This window comes from Lissotriton helveticus, chromosome 3_1 (genome assembly GCF_964261635.1).
Source record: "Lissotriton helveticus chromosome 3_1, aLisHel1.1, whole genome shotgun sequence".
NCBI classification, from domain to species: domain Eukaryota; kingdom Metazoa; phylum Chordata; class Amphibia; order Caudata; family Salamandridae; genus Lissotriton; species Lissotriton helveticus.
Window position 1 is genome coordinate 404767304 of NC_136061.1, and position 24335 is coordinate 404791638.

At 44.5% G+C, this 24335-nt stretch overlaps 1 protein-coding gene across 1 annotated transcript in view; it reads left to right on the forward strand.

The window, feature by feature from the left end:
* The window catches only part of LOC144822537 (aldehyde oxidase 1-like), a 661088-nt gene that overhangs the window by 82306 nt on the left and 554447 nt on the right, over positions 1-24335 (forward strand). Inside the window, exons 3-5 of the mRNA XM_078680183.1 lie at positions 2414-2510; positions 19344-19452; positions 21510-21636. Coding sequence (XP_078536309.1) covers positions 2414-2510; positions 19344-19452; positions 21510-21636 — 333 coding nt within the window. The remainder of the gene's footprint in view (positions 1-2413; positions 2511-19343; positions 19453-21509; positions 21637-24335) is intronic.

The following is a 24335-nucleotide window of genomic DNA, read 5'->3' on the forward strand; positions in this document are numbered from 1 at the left end:
GCTAGGAGACTGATATCAAGGGAGAGGCCCCTTTCCAGTACAAAGCGCCTGTTAGCACGAAGGCCCAGTGTTCAAGGCCCTGCTGCTGTGTGTTTCAGAAGAAATATTGCACCTCGAAGTGTCTGTAATGTCCCTAAATCAGGTGGCAAATGTGTGAGTTAAACTTCCCGGAATAGGGAATTCTACTCAGTAATTCAATGTGCACACAGTTATTTCCAATTCCACGGGGTTTACCTCATAATTCCCCAGTTCTGAAGTGGGGTTACCACATGCTTCTGGTAATTACAGGGGTAGAGTTGGCAACCCACCATTGTCCTGTAACTTGTAATCAGGGACAACTTGCTCTTGGAGGAGACACTCTCATTTCACATACAGTGTTTGAAAAGCAATCTACAAGTCATTAATCTGTGTAAAGACATCTTGTGGGAACTCTCAGCCAAGCCCAAGGTATGTTCCTACATGTCTCAGGTGTATCAGCCTGTCATCCCTGGGGCATTTGATCACACCTAAAGAGTACAGCAAAAAAATTTAAATAATGTTATGTTCCTGCTAGACAGCTCTCAAATCATACCCGTTAAATGATATCCTCGAAAGTCAACTAGCGACTGTAGTTACTTTTGGTTGTTACTCCCATAACACCTCGTTCATATTATATTTTTATTTCTTTGCGCACAGAATATTAGGATATTCTGCTGAAACGTATATGCAACCCTCTGCAGGTGGGGCTGTAATAGAAACCAAGAAGGACACCAAAGGAACCAAAGGACAACCAAACCTTGTTTTTAAAGCCCCTAAACCACTCTATTAGTGGCATGCTCCATCATCAGGTCTCATCCGCGTTCCTCTAAAACAGGATGGGCTCGACTATGTTCCAGGGAGCGCTTTAAATAGTATTGGGAGATCCTAAAATGAGTAAACCTCAGGGACACCCCAGTTTCTCTTTAATATTGAGCACCCAAGGTATGGTTAAAAAGATTACGTGGGTGTTTTGGGGAATTATTGCCTTACACCCTGTGTAGTGCCGACATGTTTCTGCCTCTTATTGTGGCATCTCCGGTGTAGTGCTTTCATTAGGACTGTTGTATCTTCCTGCTATAAGTTATTGTTGTGTCCTGTCCCTGACAGCTGGAGAAAATATAGATGAACAAAACATAGAACTAACTTACTGCTACGAATAGTTCACAAAAAATAAGCACATTTTATCAGCACAGTAGCAACAAATCACTTCAACCTGTGTCGTCCCGCTTCAAAAACAATATCGACACCCGAACACTGTACACCGCATACTATGAATGCAGAAACTGCCCATTAGGTTATTCCAGGTTGGTATTGCATTCATAAATCAAAGACACTTCAAATCATATGAACAACATATCTTGCTGTCAAATTCTGTGAAACATGGCTCTAGCTGGTGAAAGTGAAAAAAGGCAAAAGTCTCTCAGCCTGGTAATGTTAAGGGTGCTGCCTCGTAGGGATCATGAACCTCAGCCTGGGTCTGAGGTGTCCAGTGTACATCCACAATCGGTGGATCACCTAAGAACTATTGGGATAAGCACTGACTACGTAAATGAGGCTGTTTAGATTTATATATGTAAGCACATCTTAAGTGGCTGTCCTGAAACTGGCATGTATACAGCTCTCCCAGACCTACACTTAGCACCCTTTGGCTGGAGCAACCCAGAAGGCAGGGCACCCATTTTTATTGGATGGCATTATGTGGATGGGAGTTACTCCCTCATTGTCCACAAGCTATTGAATAGTATGAGCTGTTAATTGAGCTTTTTCTCGTGCTCTCCCTTTCTTCAGATAGGGCCTAGAACTGCAGAGTGAGGAAAAAACAGCAATTAATGACCTACGCTCAGGGCGTTAGCCACTGTTTACACCCTAGGTAAAGGGCAATGCCCGTAATTAATTTATATAGTTGTTTTATGAATCTTCTTTAAATGACTTCCTGGTTGAAAACTATTTCTGTGGCCCCACACCCACTCTCCTTCCTTTCCCTAATGTCATTGTTTTTTAAAGAATGTTAGAGGGTGGGGAGGAAACACCATGTGCCGTCTTCACATGCATTGCTGCAATAAAGTCTAAATGAAAGCAGTGCAGATACTCAGTACCAGACAGCACCTCCCCATTTGAAGTTGTGCATCATGTTTCAGAAGCCCCTGTTGCACTGCGCCGCTGGGCTGGTCTCAGCTCCAGCTCAGGCCGCCTGACGCGGCCAAACAAGTCCCATCAGTAGGAAGAGGCCCCTGGAGAGGTTCCAGTGATGCGGGTCTGGTGACGCGGGGGGGCCCCTTGGTAGAGTTTCCAATGGCGGTTCCCTGCAGTAGGTTTCATTTTAAGATATACGAACAACCAGAAAACGTGTGACCCTGTAAACCACCAAATATGACCCTTAACTGCTCAACTTCAGTCCGTCTGACAGGAGCGAAATATGGCTGCGGAGTCGGTGGATGCGGCGCCTGCACCGTGATGGTCTCAACCTACGACCCCGTCTTCAAGGAGATCCGGTACACTTACAGATACACGCCCTCGTCGGCTGCTGGCACGGGGTGTTGTCTGTCACTTGCCTTTTTAGAAGATGCATTCATGTGTTACTTGGATTCGGTTTGGTGCAGTATATTGTGGCTTTCATTCACAAAAGCAAGCAGGTACAAGAAGGGGTCACCTCTGAACACACCCGGTCCTGACTCAGGAAGGCGAGATCAGCCTCGTTTTGGGTGTGGAGTAGTTAAGATATATATGTAGATTGTTCAGTAGTCATAAGAGACACTTAGGGGAGCGTCAGTGAGTGTTTCAGGTCAATGCGAGGAGAGTGGCCCATGAAAATGAGGGGATTTCCCACAGAATCACAGTCTTTCTCACATGTACCTGCACTTCCCAAGTTACACCGAAATGTATCAGGCACAAGTGGTCCCGGAAGTGTAAGAAAGTGCACATAACATTCCCAACTTACAAGTTTGTCTGAGGTAAGAAATACTTTATTAAACATATCCCAGCCCTCCATGTTCTGTTTTTTCAGAGCGTGAAAAATCAATAATCATTGAGAAAGGCCTTATCCAGAAAAGTAAGGAAAGTTGTAGAGCGACCTCTTGTAAGCTTATCGCTTCAGTTAACCAGGTAAGACATCAGAAATAGTCACAATGCACAGGCTCCTGTCTATGTATGTGGTAAGGTATGTTTCTTTGGTGACTACTCCCATTATTCCTAGACTGGAGGCCCATATTATGCTCTCACCTTTGATTATTACTAACAGCATTGATGGTCAAAGTGAACAAAAAAGCCCAGCAAAAATATCCCGATCTCCAAGACCTTTGGGTTGAATGTTGTATGAATGTTGTGTATGATGTGAATGGCCCTCCTGTAAACAATCACGAGCCAACCGTTCAAGTTCAGGTCCTGAAGTGTGTGGTGTAAAGCCTTGCTAGATTTTGTTGAGTTGAGATTCAGTCTGCTTGGAACCCTCTTGCATTTAGTGATGATGACCATTTTTGGCTTGTGCTACTTGATTGATGCACAAGATGAATTGGGGGGAAAACCAAATCAAAGGTCCAACTTGCCTAATCAAAAGACACGTCCTCTGGAACAGCATTCTGGCAACCTGAACACAAATCCAATCAGTAGAACCAGATATATGCAGTTTTAAAGATTTCCAGTAAGTATAGCACCTAAAAGCACAAAGCACCACTCGCGGTTATATGGCCATGCGAGACCGAGTGAAAGTCACAAGTTCAGGCCAACTGAGATGTACAGGGACCAGGTTAGGCCCACTGGAGGAGTTACCTTTAAAAGTCTAACACGAAGAGTGCCGTTTGCGATGGAGGTGATCGCGAGGAGCAGTGAGAGTGTCACAGTTGGTCGTCAATGTAGCGCAAAGAAAAGACTGGACGTCGCAGACAGTTGTCGCTCTTGGTCATTGCGGGTACTTCAGTGTCAGAAGGACAGCTCTGAGCTCAGGCATATTTATGTGCCAAACATTTTCCTCATCAGACCATTATCCTTGAGCAGTCAGTTGTCACCTCAGCCTAGCATGGATGATTAAAATCATGTCGGGTGGGTGCTGTCTCTAAAATGGTGCCCTTTCCAACAAGTTTGTTCCATGGCACCAAGAAATCAGAGTTTTTCTCCCTGTTCCTCATTACGTGTCGTCTTACATGTGGAAGAATTAATATCCTTCATACCACTGAGCCTAGAACAGTGCACCCTGCTTCTGTGATGGATAAATTATCTGGAGCAGACTACATTTCTGATATGTAGAATACAGTCAATCCTCCAAAGCAACTACATTTGTGGCCCATGTGTTGTCTGGTACTTCCAATATTGACAATACATGGATGTGGGCTTGAAGTAGTTTCCCCGTAGTCTCAGTGTTTGTGGAAAAGTGGCCATGAATGCAGAGTCTTTGAATGAGAGGTATTTTTTATGAGGCAGTTGTTCAGGTTTATGTTTCTGTAAGTCTGTCATGCACATTTATCTACTTTACTTGCAGCAGCGGAGGAAACATTGGTGTATTATCAAAATGTTGACTTCAGTTTTATACATGTATCTGCCCTTTTGAGTTCCAACATTGATCTGAATTCTGTTTTTGCACCACTTCATCCTATAAAAAATGTGTGGTGGAATGCAACTTTCTAACTTTGTTTCCAAATTATTCCAGTGATCTATTCCTAATCAGGGTATTGATTTCTTGAACCAACTGATTCACATAGAAAAGCTGTCATTACTCTCTTGGACTACTGTGTAATCACTTTTTACAATGTCTTATACCCAGTTGCCTTTTGTTTTATGCTGACATGCTGTAAGGTGGTTAGACACGTTTCCTACTTCACATTGTGATATCAGGGGTTTTCTCTCATTCTTACTCACTGGGTCAATTAAACAAAGTTAAAGGTGAAATTGCAGGGACGATATTGCGTATAGTGCGCATGGTCCCATGAATCCAAGACACTGTGCCCTACTATGGTGAATGCTTTTGTTGGAAATTGGATGACTGGTTGAAACCCTACTCAAGCAGGAGCCACAATTTCTGCCAGGGGGAAATCACAAGCTAACTCCAGATAAACCTGTGCTTAACCACAGTGGTGGCTGGTGACATTTCAAAGTGGTGAGGTGAGCAAACAGGCTGGACCGAAACACCCAGGCTGGTATTGAGGCAGGCTCTCTTTCAGCACGCACAAGGCTTCCAAACACACTCCCAGATGTTTTAAAACTCACAAGTCCCCCCTGTAACAAGTTCCAAGGCTGGCAACGACATAAAAGTCTTACCTGCAGATTACCAAGTTATTCTCTGGCTCAAGGAGGTCAGGCCTATCTATCTTCGATCGGGTGAGGTTCCTCCACGCGGTGCATTGTTGCACCGGCCCACTGTGTCAACCCTTGGTTTCATACTTGTGGCACCAGCATGACCCGGTTAATGTCCCCAGAGCCAACTCCCCTAACTAATCCAAATGCTGCTCTTATTTTGTTAACTTGAATGAAAGCAGCGCCAGGATTGGGTGTAGCGGGCTGGCTCAACGCTCATAGTGGCACTAAGGGCTTGTGCTGTCTATCCACCTGGCTGCTTAATGCACTTGGGTTGAAGAAGTTTATACTGCACTTATCAGGCTGGCCGTCGCAAGACATCCAGCTAAAGTGACGTGCAGTTTAAACTGGTGTAGCCAGGCATCGCTCCTCCCTGCTCCCAGTCTGCACTAAAGCAATGGTGCCACCTCACAATACAGTCCCTTGCTCATTGCACCATCAGGATTCAAGCAAGCCGGGCAGAAGACGCCTGAAATGGCAGAAACCGGTCCCCGGAAGCTTGTTTCCTTCCCAGTGTAAGAATTGGCTTTTGTAGTCTGGTCTGCCCTGTTCCCATGATGCACTGGGCCAGGGACAGACTAATTTGCATACAGCCAGGTTCTGAAACTGGGATGGTGCAATGAGCTAAAAAATGGTGTTGGATCTAGCCCTGATCTCTTGACTGGGTGAGAGTACTCTACTTAATTCAGAGACTCTGTCCATCACCACCCCTTGTTGTAAATTATTTTGTCCACCCTAAGCGTGGAAGGGTATACTCAGATGTGAGTCCCTTGCTCATTGCACCATCAGGATTCAAGCAAGCCGGGCCGAAGACGCCTGAAATGGCAGAAACCGGTCCCCGGAAGCTTGTTTCCTTCCCAGTGTAAGAATTGGCTTTTGTAGTCTGGTCTGCCCTGTTCCCATGATGCACTGGGCCAGGGACAGACTAATTTGCATACAGCCAGGTTCTGAAACTGGGATGGTGCAATGAGCTAAAAAATGGTGTTGGATCTAGCCCTGATCTCTTGACTGGGTGAGAGTACTCTGCTTAATTCAGAGACTCTGTCCATCACCACCCCTTGTTGTAAATTATTTTGTCCACCCTAAGCGTGGAAGGGTATACTCAGATGTGAGTCCCTTGCTCATTGCACCATCAGGATTCAAGCAAGCCGGGCCGAAGACAGCTGAAATGGCAGAAACCGGTCCCCGGAAGCTTGTTTCCTTCCCAGTGTAAGAATTGGCTTTTGTAGTCTGGTCTGCCCTGTTCCCATGATGCACTGGGCCAGGGACAGACTAATTTGCATACAGCCAGGTTCTGAAACTGGGATGGTGCAATGAGCTAAAAAATGGTGTTGGATCTAGCCCTGATCTCTTGACTGGGTGAGAGTACTCTGCTTAATTCAGAGACTCTGTCCATCACCACCCCTTGTTGTAAATTATTTTGTCCACCCTAAGCGTGGAAGGGTATACTCAGATGTGAGTCCCTTGCTCATTGCACCATCAGGATTCAAGCAAGCCGGGCCGAAGACGCCTGAAATGGCAGAAACCGGTCCCCGGAAGCTTGTTTCCTTCCCAGTGTAAGAATTGGCTTTTGTAGTCTGGTCTGCCCTGTTCCCATGATGCACTGGGCCAGGGACAGACTAATTTGCATACAGCCAGGTTCTGAAACTGGGATGGTGCAATGAGCTAAAAAATTGTGTTGGATCTAGCCCTGATCTCTTGACTGGGTGAGAGTACTCTGCTTAATTCAGAGACTCTGTCCATCACCACCCCTTGTTGTAAATTATTTTGTCCACCCTAAGCGTGGAAGGGTAGCCTCAGATGTGAGTCCCTTGCTCATTGCACCATCAGGATTCAAGCAAGCCGGGCCGAAGACGCCTGAAATGGCAGAAACCGGTCCCCGGAAGCTTGTTTCCTTCCCAGTGTAAGAATTGGCTTTTGTAGTCTGGTCTGCCCTGTTCCCATGATGCACTGGGCCAGGGACAGACTAATTTGCATACAGCCAGGTTCTGAAACTGGGATGGTGCAATGAGCTAAAAAATGGTGTTGGATCTAGCCCTGATCTCTTGACTGGGTGAGAGTACTCTGCTTAATTCAGAGACTCTGTCCATCACCACCCCTTGTTGTAAATTATTTTGTCCACCCTAAGCGTGGAAGGGTATACTCAGATGTGAGTCCCTTGCTCATTGCACCATCAGGATTCAAGCAAGCCGGGCCGAAGATGCCTGAAATGGCAGAAACCGGTCTCCGGAAGCTTGTTTCCTTCCCAGTGTAAGAATTGGCTTTTGTAGTCTGGTCTGCACTGTTCCCATGATGCACTGGGCCAGGGACAGACTAATTTGCATACAGCCAGGTTCTGAAACTGGGATGGTGCAATGAGCTAAAAAATGGTGTTGGATCTAGCCCTGATCTCTTGACTGGGTGAGAGTACTCTGCTTAATTCAGAGACTCTGTCCATCACCACCCCTTGTTGTATATTATTTTGTCCACCCTAAGCGTGGAAGGGTATACTCAGATGTGAGTCCCTTGCTCATTGCACCATCAGGATTCAAGCAAGCTGGGCCGAAGACGCCTGAAATGACAGAAACCGGTCCCCGGAAGCTTGTTTCCTTCCCAGTGTAAGAATTGGCTTTTGTAGTCTGGTCTGCCCTGTTCCCATGATGCACTGGGCCAGGGACAGACTAATTTGCATACAGCCAGGTTCTGAAACTGGGATGGTGCAATGAGCTAAAAAATGGTGTTGGATCTAGCCCTGATCTCTTGACTGGGTGAGAGTACTCTGCTTAATTCAGAGACTCTGTCCATCACCACCCCTTGTTGTAAATTATTTTGTCCACCCTAAGCGTGGAAGGGTATACTCAGATGTGAGTCCCTTGCTCATTGCACCATCAGGATTCAAGCAAGCCGGGCCGAAGACGCCTGAAATGGCAGAAACCGGTCCCCGGAAGCTTGTTTCCTTCCCAGTGTAAGAATTGGCTTTTGTAGTCTGGTCTGCCCTGTTCCCATGATGCACTGGGCCAGGGACAGACTAATTTGCATACAGCCAGGTTCTGAAACTGGGATGGTGCAATGAGCTAAAAAATGGTGTTGGATCTAGCCCTGATCTCTTGACTGGGTGAGAGTACTCTGCTTAATTCAGAGACTCTGTCCATCACCACCCCTTGTTGTAAATTATTTTGTCCACCCTAAGCGTGGAAGGGTATACTCAGATGTGAGTCCCTTGCTCATTGCACCATCAGGATTCAAGCAAGCCGGGCCGAAGACGCCTGAAATGGCAGAAACCGGTCCCCGGAAGCTTGTTTCCTTCCCAGTGTAAGAATTGGCTTTTGTAGTCTGGTCTGCCCTGTTCCCATGATGCACTGGGCCAGGGACAGGCTAATTTGCATACAGCCAGGTTCTGAAACTGGGATGGTGCAATGAGCTAAAAAATGGTGTTGGATCTAGCCCTGATCTCTTGACTGGGTGAGAGTACTCTGCTTAATTCAGAGACTCTGTCCATCACCACCCCTTGTTGTAAATTATTTTGTCCACCCTAAGCGTGGAAGGGTATACTCAGATGTGAGTCCCTTGCTCATTGCACCATCAGGATTCAAGCAAGCCGGGCCGAAGACGCCTGAAATGGCAGAAACCGGTCCCCGGAAGCTTGTTTCCTTCCCAGTGTAAGAATTGGCTTTTGTAGTCTGGTCTGCCCTGTTCCCATGATGCACTGGGCCAGGGACAGACTAATTTGCATACAGCCAGGTTCTGAAACTGGGATGGTGCAATGAGCTAAAAAATGGTGTTGATCTAGCCCTGATCTCTTGACTGGGTGAGAGTACTCTGCTTAATTCAGAGACTCTGTCCATCACCACCCCTTGTTGTAAATTATTTTGTCCACCCTAAGCGTGGAAGGGTATACTCAGATGTGAGTCCCTTGCTCATTGCACCATCAGGATTCAAGCAAGCCGGGCCGAAGACGCCTGAAATGGCAGAAACCGGTCCCCGGAAGCTTGTTTCCTTCCCAGTGTAAGAATTGGCTTTTGTAGTCTGGTCTGCCCTGTTCCCATGATGCACGGGGCCAGGGACAGACTAATTTGCATACAGCCAGGTTCTGAAACTGGGATGGTGCAATGAGCTAAAAAATGGTGTTGGATCTAGCCCTGATCTCTTGACTGGGTGAGAGTACTCTGCTTAATTCAGAGACTCTGTCCATCACCACCCCTTGTTGTAAATTACCTCACAATACACCAGCATGACTCAGCTCTGGCGGCTCGCAAAGCAAAAAATAAAAAGGGAATAAAGCTACTTTTTTTCCATTTTCTTTTCACTTTTGTTGTGCCCAAATGGAGCACCCGCTGCTGCTTAACCATCCGGTAGCTTGGCACAAGCATTCAAGATTAACTTAGATGCAATGTGTATAATAATTATGCAGCACGTCAAACTGTAATAAAGTGAAAACACAACACACTAAAAAATCCCAAAACAATTTAGGAAAATAGAGTAAAATGTTATCAATGATTTGAGACCATAAAGACAAAAATCCAATCAGTAGAACCAGATATATGCAGTTTTAAAGATTTCCAGTAAGTATAGCACCTAAAAGCACGAAGCACCACTCGCGGTTATATGGCCATGTGAGACCGAGTGAAAGTCACAAGTTCAGGCCAACTGAGATGTACAGGGACCAGGTTAGGCCCACTGGAGGAGTTACCTTTAAAAGTCTAACACGAAGAGTGCCGTTTGCGATGGAGGTGATCGCGAGGAGCAGTGAGAGTGTCACAGTTGGTCGTCAATGTAGCGCAAAGAAAAGACTGGACGTCGCAGACAGTTGTCGCTCTTGGTCATTGCGGGTGGTCGTTGCTGGAGCTTTCCGTTGGTGGTTACCGCAAGCTGTCAATGAGGTATGCAGAAGTACAGATATAGCATTGCCTGGAGTCGCTGGCAATCGCTGTGGCATGACGATTTGGGTTCAGCAGAGCTTTGTGTTGGCCGGTGGCATAGGTAGCAAGATCTTGCCGCGAACAATTCCATTCGTGGACACAAAGTGCCCAAAACTTCAGGATTTCTCCTTTTCATTAAAGAGGAGCTCAACTGATATCACACCAAGGGTACAGGACCTGAGGGGCACCTCATGGGGGTCAGGAACTCACTTGAGCAGAGGCCAGCAGGGCTCAGGCAGGTCCAGTTGCTAGCCCAGTTGCTGTTCCGGAAAGCAGATCAGCTAGGCAGTTGCAGTGAGCCTCTGAAGCTTGTTATGTACCTGCAAATCACAACAGGCGGTTAGTCAGCTGACCCTTGGATTCACTTGAGCCTTGGATGAAGGGTGCAGGACTAGTTTTCCTTCTCAGCCAGCAGGGCTGCAGAGTAATAGGGCAGCAGAGTGGTAGTCTTGCTTGCAGCAAAGCAGCACAGCAGTCCTGCTTCTGTAGTATCAACAGGTCCAGAAGAGTACTGAAGAGTTGGGTCTGAGGGTTCACTTTTTATACATGGTGCCTACTTTGAAGAAGGAGAAGGTTCTGGAAGGTCCTGCCATGAGAAGTATTTGGAATTTCCTGTCTCTCTGCCTTGGCCCAACCCTGTCTGGGGTCACAAAAGGCTAGTGTCAAAACCCTTTGTGAGTGTGCTGGGCAGAGCCTCGTGTGATGTGCATGTGCAGTAGGTGACGGCTCTTCTTCCTGACGGCTCTTCTTCCTCATCAAGTCAGAGATTGACCATCCTGCCAGCTATTATTCCCCTTTGTCTCACTGTCTCGGCACAATACACAAAGACCAACTGCCATCTAGATCTAGACATGTGACCCAGGATAGAGGGTGCCGGCATCAAATGGTTGGGTCCACAAAATGCCAACTTTCCAAAAGTTACTGCCAAAGGGTACTTGGGTTGGCTTACCCTGCTGCTGCACTGCGTGAATGAGAACACGAAGGGAAGCACAAGCAGGACTGACTGTTGGATGCGGTATTTTTAAGGTAAATGGGTACAGTTTATCTCGAGTGGGTGGAATACATTTAAAAGGAAAAATAAGGGTTTTTTTAGAGCGTTCTCTTTACTTTTTACTGAAGAGCACGTGTATTTATGTGGGGTGGTTTCGGGAGGGTAAACTTGAATTGGTTCTTTAGGGATGATAGTAGAATTGGGGATTATGTAGTAGTGTTTTTCGAGTGCTTGGCTAAACCGATGTTTCTAATTTTTAAAGACCTGTTATCAAATATGGTTGAAAGCATGTGCTTATGTAAAAGCCTGGATGGGCTACTAAAGGCATCTGAAAATGTGAGAATAAAGTATTCTGCTCAACTGTGCTGTCTCCAGATTGATTCTACAAACGTGGAAGGATATGATTAAGATTGTTGCTCAAACCGTCTGGTGTACTGTGGATTAATTTGGTTAATTTGTAAGATTGGGTTCACTTCGGAGCATTTCTCTCATTCACGCAGTGCAGCAGCAGGGTAAGCAAACTGCAGTACCCTTTGGCAGTATCTTCCAATAGACTGTGATGGGACGATTCTCAGAGCTGTTTTGCACGCATTAACTTTGCTGTTCAAGCAAAACTAAATATCAATTAAGGGAAGGAGTGCACTCGCTATCTATGTATTTAGGTCCATATGTATGAAGCAAATTCGTATTCGCAAAGGCTGAAATTCGCAGAATTTCGTCCTTTGCGAATGCGAATTAGCAAAACGATATGTATGAAGTAAAATCTTGTGCAAAATAAGGAATCGCAAATTTTGGGATTCCTTATTTTGCAATTGCATTTAAGGAATCACAAATTTTGCGATTCCTTAAATGCAATGTATGAAGCCAAAAAAATTTGCAAAAGGCCTTTATGGAATCGCAAATTACCACCAACTTCTAGTTGGTGGTAAGTTGCGATTTCCTTGAAAAATGCACATTTCAGCATTTTTCAAAGTGCCATGTGACGCACATACATGCCCTTAGGGCATGTATATGCACCACATGTGCACCCATGCATATTTCAGGGGTGCAACAGGGTGTCCTTTGGACTCAACTATACGACAAAGGCGGTGCAATAGTGTTATTAGACACAGAAACTTACAGAACAGAATGTTTGAGGCAACTTCAAGATCGGAATTCGTATACTCCTTTGAAGGTAGATCCAACTGAGAAATTAAAGACTAAGATCAGCCAGCTTGTAGAAGAGGCCACCTCGAATGGATGGATCACTCCCCAGGAGGGTCAATATCTGTGCACTTTTAATCCCTCCATTCCATACTTCTACTGCCTGCCCATGGTTCATAAACCTCAGAGACCACCCCCGGGGAGACCTATAATCTCTGGAGTTGGTTCTATTCTGGAACCTTTATCTACGTTTGTAGATTACTTCTTGAATCCCATTGTAAGAGAAATGCCTACGTATTTGAAGGACACTAAGGATGTCCTGCGGCTTCTCCCTGACATTGACTTCGACTTCACAAAAAACATCCTGGTCTCGTTTGATGTTGAGTCACTTTATACATCTATCCCCCAGACAGAGACCCTAGAGGTCATTAACACCATCTTACAAGAGAGGGACTTACAATCATGTACACCTGTCCCGTTCATCATGAACTTGGCTGAACTAGCTATGAAAGAGAATTATTTCAAATTTGAGGACACCACCTACCTCCAAACATCTGGAACGAGTATGGGGAGTGTCTTTGCTCCTAGTTTAGCAAATCTATACGTTCATGTATTTGAACAGTCGAAGGTGCTCAACCATGATAATCCTTACTATGTATCGCTCCGAGTCTGGAAGCGATACATAGATGACATCTTCGTAGTCTGGAGAGGTTCTGAAACTGATTTGTTGGATTTCCACCGTTGGTTGAATTCCTGCAATATGTATTTAAAATTTACAATCGAATACAGTAGAACTCAGCTACCGTTTCTAGACCTCTTGATTTTGGCCACCACGGATGGCCTCACCTCAGAACTATACAAGAAACCCATGGCCCGGAATGCGCTTCTCAATTATGAAAGTTGCCATCCTAGAGCACTAAGGAACAACTTGCCAATTGGACAGTTTCTGAGGTTGAAGAGGAACTGTTCGACTAAAGAGGCGTTTGAGACACATTCGGACAAATTGTCAGAACAACTACGTGAAAAGAACTATCCATCCTCAATCATACGCCTATCTAAGAAAAGGGCCTCGAATAACAACCGCAAGCCTCTCTTGGAATTGACGGTTCCAAAGGAAAAGTCAGACAGGATGACTTTTGTAAATACTTTTCACACTAGATCCAATCAGGTCCAAAAGATCATAAAAAAACATTGGTCTATTCTGAACACCGGCGGTGATACACTACCTTTACCCCTATTTGCGTTTAAGAGAGGTCAGAACATCAAAGACCAGTTGGTACATACACGGCCAAAAAATAGAATGACTCGACAAGTGGGAACCCTTTGGGATCTCCCCCCTGTACAAGGGCATCATCCTTGTGGAAACTGTTCTGTGTGCCCCCAGACAACTAAATCGACCACGGTCGATATTGGCACAGGCCGTCCGTGGCAACAGCTGAAATTCACAAATTGTAATAGTGAGAATACCATCTATCTCATTACATGCCCCTGCTCAAAAAGATATGTGGGCATGACCCCAAGAAAAACAAGAACCCGCATTTGTGAGCACAAAAGCACAGTTCGCTGCCGCAAACAAGCGACGCGCCTTACAGCCCATTTTCTGGAAGTAGGCCATGGCCCCGATGATTTTACGTGGACCATATTAGAACAACCAACTATCCCTGATCATTGTCCTGAAGTAGCCAAATTTCTTTTTAAAAAAGAACAAAAATGGGTATACAAGATGAATAGCGACCAGGAGGGGTTAAATGAACCTATCCCCTGGATGTCGCTGTAAATTGGTAACAGGATTGTACTGGTACTCTGTTCATGACATCAATCATTTCAATATATATGTATGCCATGGTAGTACATTTTTCTCATTGAATTAAATACTCTATCAATGAGTGACCTATCTGTATGCTCCATAAACACCATCACTAATACAATTTAGTGGACACTACAGCCTGACTTTCACTGCTCGCTAGTGTAAATATATACAATATCACAGCATCAGTGTTGAGGCATGTAAATATTACATCATATTTGTGCGTCCCTTGCACTGCACTAATCACAATCATCTGCACCAATACGTTGTCTTTGCAATGAATGCACACGGACTATTTCGCTATTGACGCTTTAACATGGTGCGCAATGACAGCATCTTTTTTATGTGTTGAGTCGATGACATTTCACTACAATTACCATCATCCTTTGCGCTATCACGTGAGCGCTGAAAGGATGTGAGTCATCAAATAGACAGCGCTTCCTCCTGTCGGTGCCTCCCCAAGTCCAGCGCAGAGGAACGCCTGGAGACACCGACGGAGAGGTAAGCGCCTTAGTATCGTTTAGACAAGAGACTGATGATGGTAACCCTAGACGAATGACTTAGTTTTGATTTGATTTTTTTAATCATTGGTACTCGTGGGGCTAACAGTGATGGCTTATGTGTACGTATGTTTTTCCATAACAGAGCGGTGCTCCTCATTTACCTGAGCTGCAGCCAGGTGAGGTGAGGCGCTAACCCCACACTAATTGGGTGAGTGTGAATATGTCATTTAAATTGTACTGACAAGTCACTTCAATAACACTATAGTCAAGTGTGTTGTTTTTCAAGATTGACAATGCAATGTGTCTTTTCACTCTTCTTTCTGTTGTCGTGATTTTATTTGTAGATTGTGGTGGAGCATTTGAACCTGAAAACCAGGTGACATTTTTCCTTTTATATTTATCACTATTTCTCCAGCAGTAGCACCACCTAGGTCCTGATGAATGCATGGGTACTTCCCTAGATGCAGAAACATGTTGACCGCTCGCTGAGCAGATATTTTGTTAAATCTGCCTGTACACTTCTTTTAGAGTTGGGAAGCTGAGAGAAACTATTAAAAAATCTCTTTTTTCTACTCAGTCTTACCTAATTTTATATTCTCACTTGTCATTTCTTTTGCACTGCTTTTTGCTACTGTGTCCGCCTAACCGATAAGAATTATATGGGGCTCTTCACCTTTACAGTCCTCTGTTACGTTTTGTGTGACTGTAATGGGCACTGACTCCTAGGTGAGGAGAACCCAAATGATGTGATAGTGGCGGTACAGTTAGACAACTGATGGGAAATTTTCCACCTAGAATATGTGCCTCACGCGAATGTGTCATCTAGTCACGTGATGCAATTGATGAATGTAGTCTCCACCTGTCTCTTATTCTTTCATGCCAATAGTTGTTAGTGATTCGTTTTCACTTTGTTTGAGACTCCTGGATACCTCTTGTTGTATATTCATGTCCTTTGGACTCCCCTACACCCTTGAAATTATTCTCAATTTGCGATTTTCAAATTGCGAATCGCAAAATTGAGAATACCTTCCCATTCATTCCTATGGGCCTCCTGGCCCATAGAAATGAATGGGAAAGTATTCCTTAATTGCGATTCGCAATTTGCTAATCGCAATTAAGGAATACTAAGAATTCGCTAAAAAAAGCGAATTTGTACATACATACCAATTTGCAATTCTGAAATAGCGATTTCTTAAAAATCACTATTTCAGAATCGCAAATCAGTACCTTCATACATATGGCCAAAAGTGACATTTTCAGAATTGTGGCTTAACATATGACTTTACCATTGGAGATGGTTTTAAACTACAAATCTTTAGACACAAAACTTACTAGTCCTACCTATTCCCAGTTGAAGGTTATCGCTTATTAAATGTAATAAGTTAACTCCATGTTATCTTACAAGAGTGGTAGGCCTTGCAGTACTGGAAAACGAATGTAAGAGATTTTCACTACCTGGACATGTAAAAGTTAAAAGTACATGTCCCACTTTTTTTAATTCACTGCACCCTGCCCTCAGGGTTGTGTAGGGCCTACCCTAGTGGTGACTTATATGTATTAAAAAAGAAAGGTTAGACCTGGCAAAAAGTTTATTTTGCCAAATCGAAAACTGTGCACACAGGTTGCAATGACAGGCCTGAGCCATGTTTAAAAGGGCTGCATAACTGGGGGGCACAATCAGTGCTGTAGGCCAACTAGTAGCATTTAATTTACAGGACTTGGGTACATGCAGTATCACTTTACTATGACTTACAAGTAAATTAAATGTGCCTATTGCATTTAAGATAATTTCACCATGTTTAAAGGTGAGAGCACATGCACTTTAGCACTGGTTAGCAGTGGTAAAGTGCAGAGAGCCTAAGGCCAACAAAAACGACATCAGTAAAAATGGAGGACTTAGGCAAAAAATTTGGGAAAAGACTACCCTCAGGCTGACAGGTCTAACAGCGCTGTTTAGAGTACAGAAGCAAATTTGCACCTGCTCTCTGAAGAGTAAATTACTGAATGGTTTACTGGTTATATGATGCCAGCAACCTGCCTTTCACTGCGATGGTAACCTGGCCGGACTTTAAAAGGGGACCGAGATCTCCCTGCAGGGGGGTCTGGTGGGTGCCCTGGGGACTCAACTATAAACTCAAACCAGGGGTGTCCTCATGGGCGCACTGTGTGCCACCACTATATGGTGCAAAACAGTGTGCCTGCCAGCAGCTCCTTTGCCTCTGCGTCCAATACAGCAGGGGTGACACAGCAAAGAGTTCCCATATTTCCATGTGGCCAGGCACCCACACAAATGAGGGAACACCCCTTTGTGACTGTGCACATTTTGCACTGCCGAGATCGATGTGATCGAGAGTGCCACACAAGCCTCTGGCACCTTCTATAATAACAGATTGGCCCTGGAGTGGAAGAAGGCGGCACAAACGGAAGTTGCGACCCTGGGGTGCTTTCTATAATACCGTCCCTCTACACACTGTATAGTGTCCAATCCATACACGTTAATGCACTGTGCTGTTGATGCATCCAGCTGTGTCTCGTGCATGATGACCCGTTAGTCTCCTTGGAGATCCCGGCCGTGGGATGTCATAGAGACCTGGCGTTGCCAACGTTCGCTTGTGTCAGCCGAGATGAAGACCGAAGAGGTTGAGTTGGATGGAGCCCGTTCACTGCGGTGGCAATCATCACCCTGGCATTGGAAGTGCTCGTCCTGTGATTGAACTCTGAGGAGTGTGTGAAGCAGAGGAACAATGGAACGAACCACTGAAACCCGGCGCAATGCACGGTGCGGCCACTGGAGGGCAGGGGCGCCTTTTTTGTGGTCCCTGCGTGGTCTCTAACGGCGCATCAATTCGTGCACGCCGGGACTGGAAGGTGGTGTTACACCTGGAAAATGAACATCGAGGTATTCTCTGTTATGTTGTTGAACAAACAGCGGGCGTTCTGTAGCGCTTTCCAGGCTACGGTGATTTTGAATAGGGTCGGTGTGCAACCAAATAGTGTATTTTTGTTGTTTTGAGGCGCTGAGTACAAGCACCAACAGACGTATTATTATAGTACTGTTGATTTGTAGTCAGTCTGGAAAACGCAAAACAAATGGGCAAGGTGGGAAAAATATCGCTACTTCCGCTATTCTGTTTTATATTTTGGACACAAATAAGAGCATATGTACAAGCCCCCTTCGCCACCACAACGTCACTTTTTACAACGCTGTGGTGGCGATAGGGGCTTTGCCTTATTTACAAGGCAGAGTTAAGCCACTTTTCGTGGCCTAACGCTACCTTGTAAATGATGCCTCCTTTCACGCTATCCTAAGCGTGAAAGAGGTGGGCAGTGGGTGTTGTGGTGGGCGTTCCACTGCAGCACCCATTGATTTTGACACAGTCCCCTGTTTACAAGGGCAGCGCAAATAGGAGGCAGCACAAAAGTTAAGACCAGGTAAAACCGGGTCTTACATTGGCGAAACGAGGAGAAATGCATTATTTCTTCTCGTTTTTGCTTTTTCCATTGAAAAAGCAAAATGCCTTGGATTGTTTATGTACTGGAAGGTAGCCCTTCCTGTACATAAACAACCTTTTAAAAAAAATCCATTTTGCGACATCCATGTGTGCAGCACACATAGTAGTGACAAAATGGCATTTAAAGATTGTTTATATACAGGAAGGAGGACATTCCTGTACATAAACAATCTTTTCCCTGCACATAGACACACTTGCACTATGGAGCAAGGGTACCTGCATTGGCGCTCCACTACTAAGTGTAGCGCCAGCGCAGGGGGAAACGCAAAGCTGCACCTTATCCTTGTAAATATGGTGCAGCCTTACATTTCTGAAGTGGCGGATTGAGGCGTTAAGCCATGATGGCTAACGCCTCACTCCGCCACTTCCTCGTACATTTGCCCCATAGGCTGCACTTAAAGACAGCTGAGGGGTTAAAGCACCTGCAACAGAGATCTATGTTGCAGGGTATTTAATACTGGTAATTTAATTCAGTGTTTGACATGCTTGTTTGAGAGATTCATGTATAATCTCTGGCCAATGATTAAAATGCTCAGAGTGTTGAGGTAACGTGTAATGCTTGGATTACTTACTGGTAATCTTTTTTTACTGGTAAGTAATCTGAGCATTACCTCCTCCTCTTCTACCTTGTCCCATTACTTACTTCATGTGGAGTGCCCAAGCAATCATTCCTTCATCAGAGCAAGACACATGATAGAGGGGACAAAACACTTTGGGGGGATTTACTACGATTTTGTGCCATGTTTGCGGCACAAAAGTGATGCAAAACGGCACATAATTTTTTCCTAATTTACTTTCCAGTTTTAAACTTGTTTAGCACTAGAAAGAATGTAAAAGTAATGTGAAACAGCGCATAGCACTGCTTTGCACTACTTTGCGCCATGGGGCCGTACCAAGGGTCGTGCATGGGCGTTTCCATGCAACCACCCAAGGTTTCTCACGCTAAACCCAATCTACTAAATACAGTACTTTGGGTTTAGCATGAGAAAACTGCACCCTTTTAAACTACACAATAAACTAGGCACAAGGAAGGAGAAATGCAGGATGCAGCACTTCTGCCTCCCTACCAAGCAAAACCAAGTGCAGCAACGCATGATATGACACACAGCGCAGGATGCAACCCTTGTCTGGCTGGCAACCCTTGAATGTTGCTGAATCTCCTTTTGAATTCTCTTTCTCCTTTCAAAGGCACTATTCTGCTGTGGCTTGCCTGATCCCGATATGTTCCCTCGATGGAATGGCCATTACCACAGTGGAAGGGATTGGAAGTACCAAGACCAGACTCCATCCAGTTCAGGTAAGAGCAGAAAGCACTACCCGTAGCACTCAGAGCTTCCATTGGGCACTAGACACCCCTGGTCAGCGCTCAGGAGGGACCGAGACAGAGGGGACAAGGGTAACTGGGGGCTTTTGAGCATCACCATCCTCACAATACAGGAAGCTGTTGAATTCTGGCTTGCTTTTTACACTTCGGACTTGTGTTTTTCCTAATATTACGTCTAGACAATAAAAAAACACGAACATTATTTTTAGCTTCCATAAGAAAAAAGATCTTGATCCAGGAGTTGAGACATCACTAACATACTAGAACACCTCCTCTTTGCTAGGTTTGCGGAACTGAAACAAATGCATTAAAAAAAATAAAACATAAAAACATTCTTCTGTAACGATATACCCCTTTACAATGTTTAAGGTCTTTGAACTTCAGCATTTTAAATGGAACCTTGATAAAGGGGTGGCAATGTAGCAATGCTTAAGAAATCAGGGAGACATGATTCATGCTATTACAAATGTATATAAACCATGCTGAGGTCCCACAAAGAGAACAAAGCCACCTACCAGATAGTCTGAGAAGGGGAAGTAGGCGTTGAACGAGATGAGGACCCATAGGGAGACATTTGCATCAGGAATATGAGCCGTGCCAGACATGCAAAGGAGAGAGAAGCCTTATAAAAAGTCCTAGATCGATGACACCGAACACCTGCAACACTACACTTCATAGACCCAGCCAGACAGCATAAATGCTGGATAGGATGTAACGACGTCCATTTTGTGCATATAGTCAGGTCCTGCCCCAAAGTAGACGATTCCTAGAGGAATATTTTAGGTGCAAAAAAGAGGTCACAGGGAGTCAGATTGAGTGATGCCTCGAGATAATTCTAACAGGCAGGCCATCAGAAGGGATCTAACCACAATACTGTTTCTATATACTATACATTTATAGTAGGACTATAGGGGAAAGTCAATGGTTCCAACCCTGGAAACCTGGTTTGTGAGGGGACGCTCTCTATTTGGCAATGGAAAATGAGTGCATGGAACAGAAAAGAAAGAAAACATTTACGAAAATCAGGGGTCCCCGAGTGACTTATTTAACAAAGTATTTCTTAATAAATATAACATTACACCATGTCCAACGGGAAATAAAACATGTGTTTCCTTTTGCAATAACAGAAGTCGACTGTAGCACACTTTAGCCATTCCCACAACAACTGTAACACTTTATTAACATTTCAGAAAGATGTGTAGTTCAGCTTTCGAGGTATCTTTGAGCCTGATTTAAAGATTAACTGGCTGGCTACACTCCATTCCCCAGTGCAGCGGCGGATGTATCCTGCTGGCCGGATGCAGTGAAGCCTGCCATATTTTGAGATCTTGCCAACATTTATGGAAGAAACACACACTTATAATTTTGACGTAAAACCATGATTTCAGTATCTCCAGTGTAAAAAACACAAACATTATGTTTCTGCACACATTGAGGGAGAGAACAAAAGGGGTAGATTCCATAAACCCAGACTTCATTTAATGGGTACCTAATTCAGAACATCCAAAGCACGGATTTGCCACTGACTTGACACTTTATTAGCCGAGGTACGTCTCATGGCAGCCTCCTGAAAGGGCTATGAAGAGCAAGTAAGCACTGATTTTAACAGCGGTTATTACTACCCTTGAAAATGTGGATTGTTAATGACAACTTACCTCATCAAAAGCACTCTCTTGACTAGAAACTTTCTGATTTGCAAAAAGGTTATCCTGCCTCTGTCTTATATTTTCCTATCTCCAATAACCCATGTTCAGTCATGTGCCAAGGATTGGCTAAAGGGCAACAAATAGGTTATCCCAGGATGAATTGTATCTAGACAGGAAGGAGGACGTAGAATCAATGGCTTTCTTGTAATACAAGTTCTGATCTCACTCACACTACAGTACAGTGTCTAGCATGTCCTACTCTTTGCATTCCACAAAGCACCTCCTTACTTCAATCCCACCCAGGCATCCTACAAAGCCATCTACAGCGCAGTGGAGGAATTGTTTTTGACGAATTGCTCAAGTTGTGTCTTTGCTGTTCTACAGGAAAGGATCGCAAAATCCCACGGATCCCAGTGTGGCTTCTGCACCCCCGGCATGGTGATGTCCATGTACACCTTGCTGCGAAATCATCCGGATCCAACTATGGAGCAGATCTTGGAAGCCCTGGGAGGTATGTGATCATTACTTTGGCTCCAGTCGGCCAGTCATGGAGTGTTTCACATGCACAAATGTTATACCTAAATATTAATTGCAGGAGAGGGATGAACTAATGAGAGGGCGGGCCACAGCTAATGGTATCCTGTGAAATATTTGATTAGAAAGTTTCTCTAACCAATCATAGTCTTTCTCAACAAGTGAGTGACCAAATGTGTTTATTAGGCACAATTCTAAAATGAGTCTCCTCTAGGCACCCCATGTTCCTCAGGCATGGCTAACGTTCGGATAACTATCTCTGGTCAGCACCAAAATCTCAGTATCCATAGGTAAGCAAGATTTAAACTTAAATATCCATATGTGGACAGGGACAAGTTTGTAATAAAATTTCTTAGGCAGGCCAAAAGCTCTAGAAGATCTAATGATCATTTATAGCCAGGGGCGCCGCTTCAGGGGGGTGTTTGGGGTGTTACACCCCCTAAGAAATGCATTATTTAAGAGATAGTTGGGTACAGGAGCTTTCAGTCGGGCAGCCTAAGGTGTCTGTTGGATTTCACCTGGGATTTTTAAATGCTCACTCAGACAAAAACATACACACACATGCACACATATCTCTATTTTGAAGGTCTGAAAACACTGTTGTTTTACAAAATAATGTGTTTTAGATACCCCTCATAATCAGCACTCCTTTCCCTTTCTACCAGCTCTAAAGCCCCCTTATGTACTTCTTCCCATACAATAATGAATATGGTATGCTAGCATGATTGTTGGAAATTTTGAATCTCACTTGCTCATTCTCCCCCCTCACTCCCGCCCCAGTCTCACTGTCCTAGCTATGCCCCTGTTTATAGCCTGGACTAATCAGCAGGCAGGCTTGAAGTTCCACTAACCAATCGCAGCCAGTATCGAAGCCCTAGTAACCAAGAGCCGGCGGGATGGAAGCTCTACTAACCAACCAGAGACGGGATATAAACTCTACTAACTGACCACAGGCAGGACAGAAGCTCCTTTAACCAACCAGAGACAGGATTTAAGCTCTACTAACTGACCGCAGGCAGGATTGAAGCTCCACTAACCAACTGCAGACAGGATAGAACCTTTACTATTCGACCCGAGGTAGGATAGAAACTCTGCTCATTGACCACAAGCCGGAGAGCGCCTCTACTACCCAACCATAGGCAGGACGGTCTACTAAGCAACTGCAGGGATGGATAGGAGCTCTACTAACTGACAGCAAGCATTATCGAAGCTAAAATGATCATTTGCAATAAACATCTACAACTAGGGGTAAAACTCTCTACAGCGATCAGCAAGTAGGACTGAAGCTCTACTAAAAAACTGCAGGCAGGAATAATATGTCAAATCTGTAGGCGAGGCAGATAATAGTTCTACTAGCAACATGTGTGGTGTGAGTGAACATCCAATCCCATTTGAGGGTATTGACTACAATTGAATTAACTATCAATCAGGAGAGCAACTTATCTAAATTAATGTATGTGGGCTTGGCTAAAGACCCAGTGACCATCAACAAAGATACGTTCACAATGACCATCTATATGTATGATTGCATATTTACATTTCATTTTAAATTTGTTTTAATGTCAGTTACGAGCAATCAACTGAACAACAGTTCTTGGCATACACTTTATGAGAGAGAAATGAAATATAATGGCTAACATCACATATAGACCAAACATTTGTGCTTACTATACTAATTTAATTGTGCATGTCCGATCATTTATTATAAACACTATAAACAACTAAAGGTTGATATCCTATGGAGTAAGAAAGAAAAAAATAAATGGCTGTTCTAAATCAGGCATACAGTCTGGCTCTCAACCAGCCAAGTAGGCATGATGAAACCTGATCCATTCATCCTTGTATCTGTAATGAGTGGCAACTGTATCTGCCTATGATTCATCTGGCTCATTAGTTTGGGAAATAGCTCTAAACCCGTGCATCATGCCTGGGCTGGCCATCTACACCAATGAAGGGACACCTGTTTTCTAGCTAGAAGTATGGCATGCCACATGAATTTCATATTACATCTTTTGGGCCGTCAACATACTCCGAGTTGACACCCCTAAAGGAGCATCTCTCTTCTGTGCCACAGAATTCTACCCATGATACCTATCACTTTAGTCCAAAGTCCAAACGCCGCATGATATCACCTGGCTAGATAAAAGTACCCACCTGGGTGCGGCCTCTGCTCAAACAATTGGAAACACCAATATAACATGTATGATTGCTAGCAGGAGTATAAAGTAGTCTATACAGCCATTTATAACACGGGAGGTACAAACTTTGATTTGCTGAGATATTGTTAGCGAGGGAGCAGGTGAATCATCATTGTTCGTCAATCATGTATGTGAGTGCACAAGTCACAATCACTGCCCTCCAGGCAGGACAGTCCAACCTCTCAGCATCAATGTGCGTCAGCACATTTAGACCATCTTCCACGTGTCTGCTCCATCTCCAAGAAATTGAGTGACCTGAGGTGCTGGGATGATTCCTGGTGTGTCAGAAAACGTTTTTTGCAACAGGTCTAGAATGCTGCAGCAGAATCTTGGATTTTCTCACAATTTATCATGTTCTTTTCTGGACTTAATAAGAGGCTGTCAGTGAATAAATAGCTACCTTTTGTGACTTCAGCTTTGACTGGGCGCTAATACATATGGAAGCTACCCCGATCCCTAGAACTGTGGAGAAATATTG